At 47.1% G+C, this 12,107-nt stretch overlaps 1 protein-coding gene across 2 annotated transcripts in view; it reads left to right on the top strand.

Moving 5' to 3' along the window:
* The window catches only part of SVOPL (SVOP like), a 55,533-nt gene that overhangs the window by 6,590 nt on the left and 36,836 nt on the right, over positions 1-12,107 (top strand). For both annotated transcript variants that reach the window (XM_059711906.1, XM_059711907.1), the window contains exons 5-8: positions 2,009-2,133; positions 5,453-5,516; positions 7,751-7,876; positions 8,938-9,066. In XM_059711906.1, the coding sequence (XP_059567889.1) occupies positions 2,009-2,133; positions 5,453-5,516; positions 7,751-7,876; positions 8,938-9,066 (444 nt within the window). The remainder of the gene's footprint in view (positions 1-2,008; positions 2,134-5,452; positions 5,517-7,750; positions 7,877-8,937; positions 9,067-12,107) is intronic.

Genomic DNA, 12,107 nt, shown 5'->3' with positions numbered 1-12,107 from the left:
ATATCCTCAAAAGCCAGATATAATTTTTTTCTTATCTAGTCTATTCCAAACATCACATTCAGAAGGAATTTTTCTCTAAGAGACCTGCACGTGTATGGATGCCCTCACATACTATTGGTATAGTTTTTCTGACCATCGGTTTGGCAGATCAAGAACCTTGAGAATAGCCATCCTCCTCATCTGACAATTGTCATTCCAGAAATCTAGCCTGTTTAGATCATCGTAGAGCTGCAAAGATTTACGCACATTCATCATCACAGCTCATTTTTATAGAAAATGTGAAATCACTTCAATATTCAATAACAGGGGAAAGGTTTATGCATTATATTTATATGTATTATATTACATCTTTCCAATGGAATATTTTACGGCCATTAAAAATCTGTTTTCTGGCTCTGGCTGGGGAGCTCAGTTGGTTAGTGTGTCATCTCAAGAAACCAAGGTTATGGGTTCAATCCCTGGTCAGGGCACATACAAGAATCAACTAAGGAATACATAAATAACTGGAACAACAAATCAATGTTCCTCTCTTTCTCTCAAAATCAAAAATTTTTTAAGGAACAGGGAAAATTGGATGAAATCATGTTAAGACTATTTTCTCTGGGTTGGCGAATCAAGGGTGATTTAATTTAAATAGTTTTAAAAATATATATTTTTATTGATTTCAGAGAGGAAGGGAGAAGGAGGGAGAGAGAGAAACATCAATGATGAGAGAATCATTGATAGGTTGCTGCCTGCATGCCCCACACTGGGGATTGAGCCCACAACCTGGGCATGTGCCCTGACCAGGAATTGAACGGTGACTGACTTTCATAAGTCGATGCTCAACCACTGAGCCATGCCGGCCAGGCTCTTTTTCTTCCATATTTTCTACTATGAACTTGTGTTATTCTTACAATTAGAGAAAAAACAAATACCTTAATTTTTCTCCTTATACCTAACTCCCACACAATGCTTCCTGTGCTCCTGACATCCTTTTGAGCAGGGAGGGCACGTTTCTGCATTCTCAATGCAGTTGGGGAATTTCAAAGAGTGGCCTAAACTCAGAATTGTGAATGGGCCCTGGCTGGGTAGCTCAGTTGGTTAGAGCATTTTCCTGATACACCAAGGTTTTGGGTTCGATCTCCAGTCAGGGCACATACAAGAGTCAACCAATAAATGCATCAATAAGCGGAACAACAAATCTCTCTCTCTTTCTCTCTCTCTCTCTCTCTCTCTCTCTCTCTCTCTCTCTCTCTCTCTCTTTTGCTCTCTCTCTCTCTCTGTTTCTCTCTCCTTCCTCCCTTTCTAAAATCAATACATAATTTTGGAAAATAATTATTTAAAACAAAAAGAATTGTGAGTGAAGTAGGGGCTCTAATAAATGTGACAAGCCCAGTGAGCAAAAGTAACCTCACAGGGTGATGTGATCATAAATTCCTCACTGGGTCGGTCATGGTGGGCAGTCATGCTCCCAGCCTATGACTTCCTTAAGCAAGCCCTGCCCATTGTTCTTGGGCATCCAGGCACACCCCTCGGAAATCCCAGCGCAATCCTCTTTTCCAGATCCCTTGGAGTCAGAGGCGAGTCATAGGCATCTCAACCAGCACAGAACTATCCTGCAATCCAACCCTAGAGATTTCCCGCCTTGCTTTCTCCGACCTCCATAGAATCTTCCTTAGGTTTCCCGCCTTATTTCCAAATGTATGAAAGGAACCGCACCGCTGTCATTCCCCAGAGCATTTGAGATCTTGCTCCCCAGCAGCTGTCATCAATTTGCCTCAAATAAACTCATAAAAATTCTCTGCAGGGTTGGAGCTTCTTACGTTCACGGAATGTCTGGGCTTTGGGACAATAGAATGTCACGGTTGGTATTTGATGATTGGGGGAAATCAGTGAGCTCGCTGTAGGCCAGCCCCTCAGAGGAGCAAACATCTGGATGGAAATTAAAAATTACCTTCACAAGTGAGGGTCCCCCTATCTTCTATGGAGGCAGGCCCCATTAATGACTTTCTTTTCGTTGCTTCAGGTTTTGCTCATCTCGTTCCTGTGGGGAGCCTACTTCTCCTTGCTGACCTCTTTCTCTCCCTCGTACATCTGGTTCGTCTTCCTGCGGACGATGGTGGGCTGTGGCGTGTCTGGCCATTCACAAGGGTAAAGACTTCACCTAGAGGACCCCTAGGGATGGATATGGAGATATATATATATATATATATCCGTCCACACTGACACAGACACTGTGCTTAATAGAGTAATACCATCAATAAGTTGCAAAATTTATCGACTTCACTTGTGCTAATTATTTTTGAACGTTTTAAGTGATGGCCTCTTATTTTATTAGTTGCTATTGGCTCGTCAAAACGATGTTTGATGGTCAGGCTAGCAGACTGCTGGACTAAGCGTGTGTTAACTTTTTTGTTCCTAAGGTTGCTCATTTTTTAGATAAATACTATTTAGTTAAGACTAAATGCTCAACAAAGAGTGGCATATGAGGTCAGAAACAAAAATGTCCACCCAAACACAACCTATGCATTTCTTGAATTTGTTGGAAGAGTTTAGCTTGGCCATAAGCACCTGGGACATTCAGGAATGACCATTTAAAAGTGCCATTGCCCTATAACTTAAGACTTTGTCAAATGAATTTGCAGAGCTGGGCGTGCGGTACTGAAAGATACCCTTGGATGAGTGTGCAGTATCGTGTGTGTGTGTGTGTGTGTGTGTGTGTGTGTGTGTGTGTGAAAGGGGTGATGCTAAATTTTCAGCAATTTGGGAGCCTCCCTTAAATTAACAGGGCCTCTCAGGCTATTCTCTCCTGGGTGCCTGGGAACAAGTGCCCTTAGAATGTATTAGGAGACAAAGCACCTAATTGTTACCTTAATGTGTTAGGGAAGGAGTTGCTCTTCCCCGGGGCATGAGTTAAACACCACTCGTGCTTCAGAGCCTGGAGGAGTAAAGTTAGTAGGATTTTAAAGCCTCCCTCAGAGGACGCCCAATAAACGCGCACATTAAAAGCTAAGCCCTTGCTAATCACTGCAATAGAGAAGAACAAGTAGAAAGCTGGTGGGACACGAGTTCATATATTCTTCTCTTCACAGAATTAAGACATACTTAATTAGAAGCTGCGCTTTCACTGTCATTATTAGTCCAGGGAACTACCTGCTCTTGGTTGTATTTTAGTTTCCAAAGTATGTTTTAGAAAAGCAAATCAGACGTGGGAAGACATATTCCCAACATTTCACTCAGCAAAAGAGATTGACTAATACCTCTTAAATAGTAAGAGGTAACTGAAAATTCAATAACTTTGACTTCCAATAATGTTGAGCATTAAAGTGTTCATATAGCATCAGGAATAAAAATGTAAAGAGGAGAGCAGTCTTTATGTTTAACTTCTTGTTTTCTTATGTGGATCTTAGTGGTATTAATCTAAAAATAAAAAGCCACAGTGACAGGCAACACGTGCTCATTTGAGCCAAGAAAATAGGAATTCAGCAAGCACCGATCCCAGCAAAAACCCAGGGTTCCGATCGGGAGCTGAAGGGGAAGGGGACTTATTACGTGACTAGAAGCAAGGCATTTCTATGGCTGCAGATAGGCTACGGAAGGCATTTCTACAGGTGCAGACAAGTTGACACGGTGATGAATTCTGAAGAATGACTTTGATGTCCTGCTTTCCTGTTATCTTTGCAAGCAGTTGTTTGGAACACAGTGCTGCTTCAGGCACAGTCCAAAGGTCATTTTGCCCATTTTTAACATTCCAGAGGTTTGAGAAGTAAGACATGCAAGGTGGTTGTCTGGGATGTCAGCACCAACTCCATTTTGTTTGTTTTTTTGTTTGTTATCAGAGATGATATTTTTTCCCATTGATTTTTAGAGAGAGTGGGAAGAAAGGAGGGAGGGAGGGAGGGAGAGAGAGAGAGAGAGAAATATCGATGTGAGAGAGACACATCGATTGGTTGACTCCCGCATGTGCCCCAACCAACAATCAGGTGTGTGCTCTTGACAGGGAATTGAACTCTCAGTCCTTGGGTGCACGGGCCAGTGCTCTAACCACTGAGCAGCAGAAGCCAGGACTCCAACTCTATTTGGAAGTGGCTTCGTTTGTATTATTTTTCACAGCTGTAACAATTATATTTTGATGTATGATCGTCTAGGAAACTCTTCTGTTTTCCTTCAATGCTTGCACTCACTTATTCTGACAATACTTCACTTCTGACCCCAGCTGTGTGGATTTTCCCACACCAGCAAGTCTCTGGCGCCAGCTGGATGCCCTACAATTCATTCTGACGCTAACCAGAGTTCGTGCGGTTCCCACAGATTAAAGGCCCAGTTCCACAAGACCCCCCACTTCGCACACCACGTGCAAATAGCAGGTCCTCAGCGTACCCACAGCCGCCGGCTGACTTGGCTGTGGACTGGAAGTTCCCGCAAACCCCTTCTCAGGTTTGAGAATTTGCTCGAGTGGCTGGCAGAACCCAGGAAAGCAGTTTACTTACTATCGCAAGGGGATTATTTACTACAAAGGCTATTTCATAGGATGCAAATGAACAGCCAGATGAAGACATACCCAGGGCAGGGTCCTGGAGGTGGAGCTGGGTGCGCCACCCTCCCGCACACGGCTGTGCTCAGCAACCTGACAATCTCTGAACGCCGCACTGCAGAGATTTTTATGGAGGCAGCACTGTGTCGGCGTGCCTGAGGATGGACCCACTTGGGGGGCAGCACCGAGCATTCCAACTCTCTAATCGTGGCTGAGTCTTTCCAGTGGCCAGCCTCCTCGCGGAGCCTGAGATGCCTCAGCAGAACAAGCGACGGCCCTGCTGAGGCAGGAGAGTGGAACAGGGAACAAAGGCCCGAGGCTCTCCCTCCCCTTCTCCCTTTTGGCTGGAACATCACCGACATGACCTTCACTGACCACTTGTTCCCCCTCCCCCCTCCCCTCCCCAGTGTCCTGGTTGGGAGAACCAAAAGGAAATCGCTATCCGGGGAGGAGAGACAAGGATGAGCAGGGAGACAGTCACCCCACCGGCGTCAGAAGCAGAGTCACCCCACCTCGCCCACGTTTAATAAAAACCTCCCACCCAGACGCCCCCGGGGTGTCTCACTCTCCAAGGTCACCACTCCCACTTCTCAAGCGAGTACTCTCACTCTAGTAAATGCACTGCGCTTTGTCACGCTCTGGAATTCCTTCTTGTCGGTGACAAGGACCTGGATCCGGGTGAGGCCTCCGTTTGGCCTCCCGGGTGCTGCCCGGCATCACTGTCACCCAGGACGTTACAGGGTTTAGGAGCGTCCCCGGGGTCAGGAGCCCAAAGACACGCCCCTTGAGAACAGTAGACACACGCTTACCATTTCCCAAGGATGGATGTCCATGTTGCCTCAGTCTTTATCTCGGCGACGAGAAAAATTGTAACTGTTCAAATGAGTTATTTGGTTTTATAAAAACAAAATTATGTTTTCTCCCCTTCCTGCGTAGGCTGATCATAAAGACGGAATTTTTGCCCACGAAATACCGAGGCTACATGCTCCCCTTGTCCCAGGTAAGGTAAACGGGGACTCTCTCCAGCCTCCTGCACCTAGAGAACACGGGTTCCAGGTGTCCTTCTGGCTGGTTGACTGCTCTTAGAGGAGGTCCTCTCTCTGTGGCTTGGAATGCGGGGCGCAGAGGCCCCGTTCCGAGGTTTCCTGAGCCAGGACTCTGTCACCTGCATTTAGAGCATAGCACCCCCTTTCTCCCCAGCCGGAAACACTGCAACGGCTGATCTCACAGGAGTGACAGGAGCCCAGGAACGCATCTGGAATGAACTTTCTCTAAGGACAGACATAGCCACCACCCCTTTTAGGGCATCTCACCTCCCTCCCCAGGATTCTGGTGTCTGCAAGCCTGTCACTGACCCCTGCCTGTGGGACCAGGCCATGCTGCAACCTCTCTGACGAGCCATTTGTCCCGGGAGAGGACTGGAATGCTCTCCAGCCCCTCCGGCCCTGCCAGCCACTGATGAGAGGCCACGGCCGCCTAGGTGCCCTGGTCCCGCCTTGGATGCCATCCTTGTCCAAAAGCGCAGACCCGTCAGAGGTCCCGGGAAGAAGACAGCAATGAAGTAGTAGGATACTGCTTTTAAATTACTTTGAATTTTTCTGATACTAAATTTAGGTAAGAACAACAACAACAAATTAGAAACCTAACAAACAATAAATAATTCATCCCCCCCCCCCCCCCAGATTTCTTCCTCTGATCTTTGTTGAGGTGGACACACACATTTTTAATACTCAGGGGTTGGGTTTTACATTTAACATTATTTCATTGGTTGCTTCTTGCACCTGCCACTCAGTCCTTAGCATGCTTCCTGGTTATGTATTCTCCTTGTTTGTCTTATTTTCCAAGTCTCCTTGGGTCATCTAATTTACGCCAATGATTTTAGCTATCTATGTGCATATGACTCCCCAAAATCTTTATCTACCACCAGGAGCACCTCCTTGAATTTCTGACCCAGGTGACCAGTTGCCTGATAGCAACTTGAATATCCTACCTGTTCCTCAAATACAACAGTCATAGAACTAATCTCTTCTTCTTCCTCTGAAGACTCTTATTTATTTTCAGTTAATAGCAAATCCTATCTCTTCAGTCATCTGAGCCACAAACTCAAGAACCATCCCTGGCCCCTCCCTTCCCCTCACTTCCATTCAATGAATTACCAAGCCCTACTGGTTCGTCCCCTATAATGGGCCCTCAACCGCAGTGTCCATCAGTCTTGTCCCCTTGACTTCCAAAATGTGTGTCATATCCATGAGTTACACATTTTTTTTGCCACCTCATTGTTAAAATCCTTTTCAATGCCACATCACCTGTCCCCTGGCTCACGGCAATGGTTTGTTACAGCCCTTCATACCCATTGTCTCTTCAGAAAGGCTGTCCCTAACTGATCACGCAAGTCTCCATCCCATTACTATTATTTTTTGTACCCTTGTCACTTTCAAAAATAATCTTTGCATGTTTGTAGTAGAATTCCTTGGTGATAAAATAATCACCCCTAAGTAGTCCCTCAAGGAATCTTTTATGATATTATCCTCTTTCCATCTCTGTGAGGTGGAATGGAATTATCATTTATTCTCCATCTTCCAGAGCGGAAATAATGTTCAGGCTGAACATTCAGAATTATCCTAATTCCCGACCAATGGGCCTGGTCGTAATTGGCGGCCATGTTACTCATTGATATAAAATGATCTCCAAGTTATATATTTAGTGTGACAGGCAAAGTGTAAGCATTAGTTATATCACGTGACCATCTGTGAAAAAAGAGAAGAGCACAACACTACACTCTTATTAGCTTGTGTATATTGAGAACAGCTTTAGGAATATGCAACAAACCGAACACAGGTCCTTTCCGAGGAGAGAAATTGGTGGCAGGGAAGGAGGAGAAGAAAACCTTTCTAGAGTGTTCCCCTTTGTACCCTGAGTTCTGAGCCAGTGAATTATTTACTTGAAAAAATAAAAGCCAGTGTGTGGGGTCCCAGATCTTTAAAACTTTGGTGACATTATTGGCCCTCTGCCTATGAGCCCCCCCTCAGGCTATCAAACAAAGCCGGGAGCAGTCAAGTCCCTGCCCCCAGTCAGCCAGGCCCTGAGTGGAGCCGGAATGTGGGCTCCTCAGTCAAAGACCCTCTCTCCATCTCGCCCTCTTCCATCGGTAAAATGCTGGGCGGGGCCGCTCCTGAGAGAGGAAGTCTGGAGCAGGTTTGAGAGCAGGGACTTCATCTTCCATTCTTGCCCCAGGTTTTCTGGCTCACTGGCTCCCTGCTCATCATCGGCCTGGCCTCTGTGGTCATCCCCACCATCGGGTGGCGCTGGCTCATCCGCATCGCCTCCATTCCTGGCATCATCCTCATCTTGGCCTTCAAGGTGAGGAAGCTCACTGGGCTCCCTCCCTCCCTCCCTCCCTCCCTCCCTCCCTCCCTCCCTCCCTCCAGAGGTCCAGTGGCCTTCTGGTCCCCTGCCCACCTCCTTCCTTTATTTAAGCATCCATCTCAGTAAGCTTGGTGGAAAGGGCTAATGTGCAAGGCCTGTCTGAAGGTGTGAACGCACAGAATGTGTCTGGGGGAGAGCAGGTAGGCTGGGTGGCTGGGGTGAGGGGTGCTGGGGGAGGCTGGGGAGACAGGCCTGTCCAGCTTAGGAAGGGCCTCGCAGGCCAGGGGCACTGGGGGTGTGCGAGGGCTTCTGTGCTGGGAAGCTGGCTCAGGGCTGGGTGGAGCCCGGGCAGCAGAGGGCAGAAAGGCAGTTAGAAAGTGTCAGGACACTCCCGGTGGGGGTGGGCGATGAGGAGGACCCGCGCTGCCCATTGGCTGCGGGATGGGGAGCGAGGTGCTGCCTGGGGCGATGTTTTCCTGAGGAGGCACCAGCAGCCTGGACTGGGTGTGAGGCACGTGGGGCAGGGAGCAGGCCTCGCTGATTCTCCAGGCCCCAGCCTCAGTGGAGACCTGTGCTGTTGCCGAGTGTGGTGCTCAAAGTCCTCACCCATCAGCGGGGTAGGGGCCTCGACATTCAAGAGGCCCCTGTGGGTGCTGGAGGCGCCGTCTGCAGCGATCTGTTGTATGGTGGGGAGGTCTTGGGATCCCTGCAGAGGACTCGGGTGGCAGAGCAGTGACGGGGCACTGGGGGTACTTACCAACTAGACAAGAATTTCATTGTATTAACAAGTCTGCTGAGCCAAGTTGCTATGAAGTTTGGTGTCAGCCCGCTGTTGTCTAAGATGACACCATGGTAAGGAGAATGCAACCTTGTTTGTTCCAAGTCAACCTGGGATGCAAGAGTGTGTCTGTGTGTTGTGTGCCTTTGCGCTGGCCACACCCTCCCCGTCACTGGAAACTGGGGCGGTGGCGGTGTAGTTAGTACATGGAGGTGACAGTCGTGTCCCTGGGCTCATAGCAGCTGCCGCTCTCCTGTTCTTTGTCATCTGTGCCCAGTTCATCCCTGAATCCGCTCGGTTCAATGTCTCCACCGGGAACACGCAGGCGGCCCTGGCTACGCTGCAGCACATCGCCAGGATGAACCGCTCGGCCATGCCTGAGGGGCAGCTGGGGGAGCCCATCCTGGTGAGTGCCCAGAGGGGGGTCTTCTCCCCGCGTGGGGACCACCTGGAAATCCCCTTAGTCGTGTAAGGCCGGCGGGAAGGGGGCCGTAGCTCTCCAGTCCTGCCCCAGGAGGGAACAGCGACCATGGGTATAATAACACCTACCTTGCCGAGGCAGTCACAGGATTGCATCATTGTTTATAGATGAGAGACTGATTAAATATTTAATTTTCTTGTACTGGCCTCATCTTATTTTGATATCAAAGTTATAAACTTCATTAAATGATTTTAAAAAACACACCAAAATGTGGTGTTTAAATTCTACTGGTTCAGGGCTCTCAGGGAAATCTGCATTCATTCCACTCACCAGCCCAGACCCCCGCTTCACCCCCTGCAGGCGGCTCAGGCCCAGGCTTCTGGAGGAGGTCACCCGTCTCCTTCCTCACCTCTCCCGCCTTCCACAGCTGTCCCGCCACCTCTTGTAGTATCTACAAGACAGGAATGAACCTCATTGAATGTTTGCTAAAACTTGCCTACAAGGCATTTACACCTAATATTTATTTTGAAGTGAGTGGTGGGGGGAAGTTAGGGGGTGGTGGAAGGAGAAGTTTTAAAATCTAATTTAAATTTGCATAAGGATTAGAGTCTACTTATGTTTAATACTTTAAATTGAGTCGATTTGGGTAATGCATATATTGTAGAAAGTTGTTCGCTTCAACTAGGTTTTCAAATTTATTCATAGAAATTGTTCCTAGGGTTCTCTTGTGAGTTTCCAAAAAAAAAAAAAATCTATGTGAGATTTTTTCATTTTTTAATATTGTTTGTTTGTGCCTTTCTCTTTTTTCTTGGTCTGTCTCAGTAGAGGTTTGTCTGTTTTATTAAACTTCAAACAGCAAGATTGCTTTTGGTTGTGCTCTCTTTATTGATTTTTTGGTGGACTCATTAGTTTCTCCTCTTGATTTTGCTTTCTTCCTCGGCTTTTTATGTTCTCCTAACTTTTAGATTCTTGAGCTCAGTACTTTGCTTATTTATTTTCAGTCATTTTTAATTTTAATCAACTATTTAGCTACATTTAGCAAGTTTTGTTACAGAGTAATTTTATTTTTACTTTGTAACTATTATGAGTTCTCTTTAACCAATGAGTTATCTGTTAATAATCTTTTTTAATCCTTTGTTTCTAGTGTAATTGCTTTTTTGTTCAGAGGATATTATCAATTATTTGGGATTTATTGAGACTTTCCTTTTTTTCTCTATATAATGTTTTTATATATATAATTGATTTCAGAGAGGAAAGGAGAGGGAGATAGAAACATCAATGCTGAGAGAGAATCTTTGTTAGGTTGTCCCTGCACCCCACACTGGGGATCGAGCCCACAACCTGGATATGTGCCCTGACCGGGAATCGAACTATTACCTCCTGGTTCATAGGTTGATGCTCAACCCCTGAGCCACACCAGCTGGGCTACCTAGTGACTTTTTATTAATGTTCTGCGTGTACTTCAAAAGGATGTTTCCTTAAATCCTATATAATAAAGCCCTAATATCTAAATCAACCAAACAGCAGAACAACCAGTTGCTATGATGCGCACTGACCACCAGGGGGCAGACGCTCAATGCAGGAGCTGCCCCCTCGTGGTCAGTGTGCTCCCACAGAGAGAGTGCTGCTCAGCCAGAAGCCGGGTTCACAGCTGGTGAGCGCAGTGGCGGTGGCGGGAGCCTCTTCCTCCTCCACTGCAGGCGGTGGTAAGGAGCGAGGGGTCCTGGACTGTGAGAGCCCCAGACTGCGAGAGGAATGTCTGACTGCGGCTTAGGCCCGATCCCTGGGGGGGAGTGGGCCTAAGCTGGCAGGCGGACATCCCCCAAGGTGTCCCAGACTGCAAGAGGGCACAGGCCGGGCCTTTAGTTAATTAATAAAAAAGAAAAAAAATCCTGAGGTACTGTTTGAAGAGTAGGTATTAGTAGGTATTAATCTACTATCTCTGTGCTACTCAGGCAGAGAGATAATACCCCCCTTAGGAATGGGGATGGGTTGGATTGAAACAAGACTTAGTGTACTAGGGATGTGGAGAAGATATGGCTGACCTGCTTTTATTCGCTTATTCTACAAATATTTATAAAAGCCTATTATGTGACAAACATTATGCTAGCTCTTGGGATATAAATAAATAAAACACATGTCTTTCCTGTCCCTAACAGAGAAAACCCACACATGTGCTCTCATTGACTATATATATATATTCTTCTGAGACCCCTTTCCTCAGCTTGTGGATGGCTGTCTTCTCCTGGTATCCTTACATCGTCTTCTCTCTGTGTGTCTGTGTCCTGATCTCTTTTTATAAGGACATCAGTCATATTGGATTATGGTCCACCCGAATGACTTCCTTTTAACTTAATTACTTCTTTTAAGGCCTTATCTCTAGCCCTGGCTGGTGTGGCTCAGTTGGCTGGGTGTCCTCCCATGCGCCTACAGCCGATCGATATTTTGTGCTCCCATCGATGTTTCTCTCTCCCCCTCTCCCTTCCTCTCTCTAAAAAGAAAATCAATTAAAAAAAAGCCTTATCTCCAAATACAGGCACATTCTAGGGGTTAGAACTTCAACATGGACTTTGGGGGACACGAGTCCCATAACAACCACCGTCCTCCTCCACCCCCTCCATATTCTCAGTACTCTCCATCCTCCACCCCCTCCATGTTCTCAGTACTCTCCATCCTCCACCCCCTCCATATTCTCAGTACTCTCCATCCTCCACCCCCTCCATATTCTCAGTACTCTCCACCCTCCACCCCCTCCATATTCTCAGTACTCTCCATCCTCCACCCCCTCCATATTCTCAGTACTCTCCATCCTCCACCCCCTCCATATTCTCAGTACTCTCCATCCTCCACCCCCTCCCTATTCTCAGTACTCTCCATCCTCCACCCCCTCCCTATTCTCAGTACTCTCCATCCTCCACCCCCTCCATATTCTCAGTACTCTCCATCCTCCACCCCCTCCATATTCTCAGTACTCTCCATCCTCCACCCCCTCCATATTCTCAGTACTCTCCATCCTCCACCCCCTC

This window comes from Myotis daubentonii, chromosome 10 (assembly GCF_963259705.1).
Source record: "Myotis daubentonii chromosome 10, mMyoDau2.1, whole genome shotgun sequence".
In the NCBI taxonomy this organism is placed as follows: Eukaryota; Metazoa; Chordata; class Mammalia; order Chiroptera; family Vespertilionidae; genus Myotis; species Myotis daubentonii.
This window is presented reverse-complemented; position numbering and strand designations above follow the sequence as displayed.